Raw genomic sequence first — 6,175 nt, 5'->3', positions numbered from 1 at the left:
TATTAATAGTGTAGAGATGATTTATAACACACAATGAAATAAATTTTATCCACTTATATTGTAATGGATTATATACCCAATAATCTCATATCTTGACATTAAGATCTGCACATCATACTACATCTTATGAGTGGTCTTTTACTGATTCTTCTTTTAAATATCTAAAAAGCTTTATAATGTGGTCATTAAAAGTAGTCTTTGTCTGCTTTAAGTAAAGTAACAAAAGTAAAGTGTTCTTTTCAACAGCCATAACATATCATTGAAGTGGTTGTAATTTCCCTTAAGGTAAAATCAAAGTACAAAGGAACAATACATTCACAATGCAAATTATGTTTTATTCATAAAAACTGTAATATTACAAGGCTTTACCATATCTAAGTATTGTTACTGTTGTTACGATTGTTCATAAGATGATACAACACATTGTTTGTTAGGCATTATGCATGTATTATAATACATTAAGAATACCTCTATGATGCAAATACAGGTTTCATAGAAAGTGTTACCCATAAAGAACTTGGTAACACATTAAATATCAGATCATGATTTTGAACTGTCTGCAAGCAGAGCTGAAGGAGAGCTTATGTCAAAGCCGAACAGTCAAGTTAAATAATCAACAGACAGATGGAGATCCAAAGAGCTCTCCGAACGGCAATGGATTCCTGGGATTAAACTGTAACGCAGTGTGATCACGCTGGAATGACAATAACTCAGTCAATGAAAATAAATGCGCTGGACAGTTGGCCGAAACTAAAGTATAGGTGGGTGACAAATAAAAAGGGGCTATGGTAATGTCAATAGTCAAACAAAGAGAGGGAATCACTAGAGACTTTTAGTGTGCATGGAAACTGTTGCCATGACTGCCATTGGGGAACTCTCAATTGTGAAGGTCATGTTAACAAGAGCAAAAGGCTGCAGAGAAGAGGTTTCAAAGACAGTAATGATGGGCCCGTTATTGTAACTGGAACACTGGCATTGGCTGCACTAACTGGAAACCCATCAGACGGTCTGACTGTGGCCTTGTGGTTATTGCAAAGTCTCCGGAAAGAACAGTCCATGCTCACATGGGGGATGCGTGTTTGAGTCCGTAATTGTTATACATAAATGTAAGGTCTGTTTGAAAAAAAAAAGGAAAAGTTAGGAGGAAGTGTTCAGGATTACAAAGCAGGTGGAGCACAGCTTTGTTTGAAAAGTAAACTTTTCTACATCCTTTTTCTGATGTACAGTAGATCTGTCTAATTCAATTATGATTCACATCCTCATACACTTTTATGAAGAAGTTAACGTGCTTTTAAAAAGAGTACTTGTAAATAATATACACTGACCTAATGGATTATTTGGAACACCATACTAATACTGTGTTTGACCCTCTTTCGCCTTCAAAACTGCCTTAATTCTACGTGACATTGATTCAACAAGGTGCTGAAAGCATTCTTTAGAAATGTTGGCCTGTATTGATTGGATAGCATCTTGCAGTTGATGGAGATTTGTGGGATGCACATCCAGGCCACAAAGCTCCATTTCAACCACATCCCAAAGATGCTCTATTGGGTTGAGATCTGGTGACTGTGGGGGCCATTTTAGTACAGTGAACTCATTGTCATGTTCAAGAAACCAATTTGAAATGATTCGAGCTTTGTGACATGGTGCATTATCCTGCTGGAAGTAGCCATCAGAGGATGGGTACATGGTGGCCATAAAGGGATGGACATGGTCAGAAACAATGCTCAGGTAGGCCGTGGCATTTAAACGATGCCCAATTGGCACTAAGGGGCCTAAAGTGTGCCAAGAAAACATCCCCCACACCATTACACCACCACCACCAGCCTGCACAGTGGCACAAGGCATGATGGATCCATGTTCTCATTCTGTTTACGCCAAATTCTGACTCTACCTTCTGAATGTCTCAACAGAAATCGAGACAAATCAGACCAGGCAACATTTTTCCAGTCTTCAACTGTCCAATTTTGGTGAGCTCTTGCAAATTGTAGCCTCTTTTTCCTATTTGTAGTGGAGATGAGTGGTACCCGGTGGGGTCTTCTGCTGTTGTAGCCAATCCACCTCAAGGTTGTGCGTGTTGTAGCTTCACAAATGCTTTGCTGCATACCTCGGTTGTAACGAGTGGTTATTTCAGTCAAAGTTGCTCTTCTATCAGCTAGAATCAGTCGGCCCATTCGCCTCTGACCTCTAGCATCAACAAGGCATTTTCGCCCACAAGACTGCCGCATACTGGATGTTTTTCCCTTTTCACACCATTCTTTGTAAACCATAGAAATGGTTGTGCGTGTAAATCCCAGTAACTGAGCAGATTGTGAAATACTCAGACCGGCCCGTCAGGCACCAACAACCATACCACGCTCAAAATTGCTTAAATCACCTTTCTTTCCCATTCTGACATTCAGTTTGGAGTTCAGGAGATTGTCTTGACCAGGACCACACCCCTAAATGCATTGAAGCAACTGCCGTGTGATTGGTTGCTTAGATAATTGCATTAATGAGAAATTGAACAGGTGTTCCTAATAATCCTTTAAGTGAGTGTACATTAAATAAAAAAGTAACTAATTCCGTTACTTAACATTACATTACTTTTTGCCACCTGGTCCTGTTTGCTTTTGGCTTTTGCAAAACAAACTGAGTGTACTTACATGATAAAAGTTGATTAAAATATTATTTTAAATTTCAAGTAACACTTTATTTTAGTGTCCTGGTTATATGTACTAACTGTGGTAATAACGGTAATACTTTCAAACCTGTCGCGTGCCAGAAAACCAGATGCCCCGTTTTGAAAGAACTTAAAGTGCGCGTGGTTTCTGCTCTAAACACCACAGAAAGCTACATGCAACAAGATCAATGTTTTATGCAGACAGAGGAACCGACTCCGTCCTCTGTCTTTTAGATACACCTCGTACAGCCATTTAAACAATGTCATATCATTCTTTATAGATAAGATTACTAAATATGATGTTAAAGAAATGAACTTCTGTATGAGGGGTTTCTGATGAGAGAAAATAGCGTGAGCGGACTTCTATAAATCACCAGTCTTTGACCACATCCTCTTCAAAGCTAACCAAAGTCTCTTGAATGTATGCAAATGTTGTCGTCTCCAGCAAGATGAGAGAATAAGGAAGCGGCAATGCATTATTAGTGTTCTCTTAGGTACTTTTTTTGCCATGCTTTTACATATTTAATATTAGCAGTATCTGCTGGGGATATCTGGTTTTAGTTTTGTAATTTACATTTTATTTGCAAGCATCATTGTTCATCTTGTTTTACAGAAGTTAACAGAACAGACAAAAAAGACCTGTCAGACGTTATCTGAGCAACAAATACATCTCAACCTCCAGCACACCTGACATTTACACACTTACTGGTTATTGTATCGTTAAACAATGGGCCTGTGTACATACCTGCAGGAGTGCACACATAGGTAAATATACACACAGATGTATTCTTAAAGGGCTGCGTGTTGAAAAAAGCTCATTTAAAAGCTGCCTCACTTCCTCTTGACACGTTATAGTGGTTTAATCTTTTTTTAAAAAGATTGGGTGTTGAAGCATGACAGCGAAGACTTTCGGAATATCTGAACATTTATTATAAATCAATCATTCACATTAGAAATATTATAAATTAGCATTATAAAATCGAAAACTTTGTAACTAAAAAATATATAGCTAAATACAAAAACACAACAGAAAGATCATTTAAAGTACAGAGTTGGGACAGACGTGATCATGATACCGGAGAAGCTCAAACAGCTCTAGCTGAACAAAACTCATCCACATCTGAAGTGAGGTTAATGCAACATTTAAGCTTCATACAAAAAAAAATCATTAGTAGCTCAGGGCAAAATGAATGAATCCGCATGTTTATGCAGTTATTCTGTCAAGACTTCAGGACAATGAATTGTTGGTCTGTTCTCCTGTAAGGACAGATGCAGTATAGCGGCCCCTTCATTACGTCCCTGTTGGAAAAGTAGAGATTGTCATGAAAAAAATGTGAAATAAATATCTAATTAGTGGTGCTTGCACCTAGTCAAAGGTAGGTGTGTGAAGTGACGAGATTAGCTACATGTCTGTGAATTTATTGTGAATTAATTGTCACTGCGGATGTGAACTGTAATGTTTATGCATATAATGAAAGTCAATGGGGTCCAAAACAACATTATACACTTGTCTGTTTCCGCAAAATAAAGACATTTTGACAGTACTTAAATTTTTAGGGTGAACTATACAAATTGTAAATGTAAAAAACCCACATGCTTATATGCAGTTATGTCACTTGCCTGTATCGTGGCTGCTGGTGTCACAGAGGGATTGCTGCTCTTGAAGGGCCAGAGTCTGGTTCACAAACCTCAGCATACCTGACAGAGACTCTAGGTCTGGTTCCTCTGGGTCCAGCATGTACGTGAGAGGATTAAAGGACATGTCTGTAGTGGAGGTGGCCTCATGGGTGCTTAGACCCTGCCAGGCTTGGTCTGGGGAAGGGGGCGGGTGCAGTGCTGTCTGCACACTGGCTTTCAAACTGTCCGAAAGCTCTAGAGAGGCATCAGAGAAGGTGTTGTGCCAGGGGGAGAGGCTGGAACGTGCTGAAGAGATTTTGTGGGAGGGGGACGGGGAGCAGTGAAGAATCGAGTCTTTGAGAGGAGGAGAGAGAGGGGGAGGAGTGCTAGGTCTGTGACGAAGTGTGATATTGTGTAGTTCTGAGGCCCTTTCCAAGCTGGAGAGCTTGGCATGAAGACGCGTAATCTCAGACTCCTAAAAAAAACAGAGAAATGACAAGAAGAGTTACTGAAATTCATACATAACTCTGTTCCAAAACCTAGTGGGACACCTAGCTGTTTTTTTTGTTTTGTTTCATTCTTTATGCTTTTCATAAATATTTTACAGTCAAATAAAATTTGTATAAAAATGACATGCATAGTAGATATACATTCTGTTTTATAGCCCTTGCTTTATTACAGTTTATTGTCAATTTTATTTTTCACCAACAAACAGCACGGTTATTAAAAAGTTGACTTATGTGTAATTCAAATGCTTTGTACAACTCAGTTTTAGCTATTTGAGTGTTGATAATTAAATGGGTTTAATGAATTGATTATAATCAATTTATTCTTTGTTTAAGGCCAAGTGCATCCTGAACTTTCGGTTTCAGCGCATCCCTAAAAACTGCAATTCCAAATCGTGCAGCCCTAGTGCTGCTTGTACACATACTTTCCTCACACTGCAACTATTGATATTAATTGTTTTTACAGGTAAAATGTTTGATTTGAGACTGGCCATCGATCCAGTTTGTTTCCCTGCCATCGGCCTGTGATGCTGGGATAGTCCCAACATTGGACAAACGGTTTGGAGAACGGATGGATATGTAATATGGATGTTATATGAAAATGGTTTTGTAAACACCACAACAGTGAGTCATGTACCTTGATAAGCAGGTTCTCATTAGCACTCTGCAGTAGCTGTTCTTTGCTGTGAAGCTCTGCGTGTAGGCGAGCAGAGGCGGATCTGGCCTCATCGAGCTGGTCCCGGGCCTGTTGCAGCCACTGGCTCAGCTGCTCCTGAGAGTTTCGCAAACTGCTGGAGATCTGATCCGACACCTTCAGCAGCTGCCCTCGCGTCTGCTGCACATCTGAAAGCTGGGAGGTAAAGAGACAGGGTCAGGTCCAGCAAACCAGCTCAACTGTCCTATGAGAATGAAGACAAACGTTCTGTTTCTCTGAACCTCTTTGTGATGCTCTTCTCTCTGCTGTTCAAGCTCCTGCTGCAGGGCAGTAATGGTGCCCTGGAGTTTGACCTCCGCCTGTGTAGAGCGCTTCTCCATCGCAGACATCTCATCTCGCAGTTGATGAACTTCACTCTCCTACAGTAAACACCAACAACAACAACAACAACAACAACAAGAATCTGAGAGATGTGTCATAAAAAGGAAACTTTCACTTAATTGGCTCATCTAAACAATGTACTTTTGAAGACTAATGTGTCGTCAAGCCACAAATTGTGATGTTACACCATACACAACTATGTTCTCACAAAGTGCAAAGTCATTTAGGTGTAAGAAAACGGCCATTTTCTGTGAGCAGGCATATGCTCAAAAAAAAGGTACATGTAAATAATCAGCACAACAAAAAGAATTCCACTGTAATTATTCTATTTATCATGCGAGTTTAAATAAAGCA

At 39.6% G+C, this 6,175-nt stretch overlaps 1 protein-coding gene across 1 annotated transcript in view; it reads right to left on the bottom strand.

The window, feature by feature from the left end:
* Positions 1-3,569: 3,569 nt before the first annotated feature.
* The window catches only part of ccdc18 (coiled-coil domain containing 18), a 39,890-nt gene continuing 37,284 nt past the window's right edge, over positions 3,570-6,175 (bottom strand). The window contains exons 25-28 of the mRNA XM_077219332.1: positions 5,722-5,859; positions 5,423-5,635; positions 4,283-4,754; positions 3,570-3,961 (exon numbers count right to left, since the gene is read on the bottom strand). Of these exons, the coding sequence (XP_077075447.1) occupies positions 3,954-3,961; positions 4,283-4,754; positions 5,423-5,635; positions 5,722-5,859 (831 nt within the window). The 3' untranslated portion in view covers positions 3,570-3,953. The remainder of the gene's footprint in view (positions 3,962-4,282; positions 4,755-5,422; positions 5,636-5,721; positions 5,860-6,175) is intronic.

The sequence above is a fragment of the Siphateles boraxobius genome, unplaced genomic scaffold (genome assembly GCF_051911475.1).
Source record: "Siphateles boraxobius isolate OS27281-9 unplaced genomic scaffold, OSU_SipBor_1 1, whole genome shotgun sequence".
NCBI lineage: Eukaryota > Metazoa > Chordata > Actinopteri > Cypriniformes > Leuciscidae > Siphateles > Siphateles boraxobius.
This window is presented reverse-complemented; position numbering and strand designations above follow the sequence as displayed.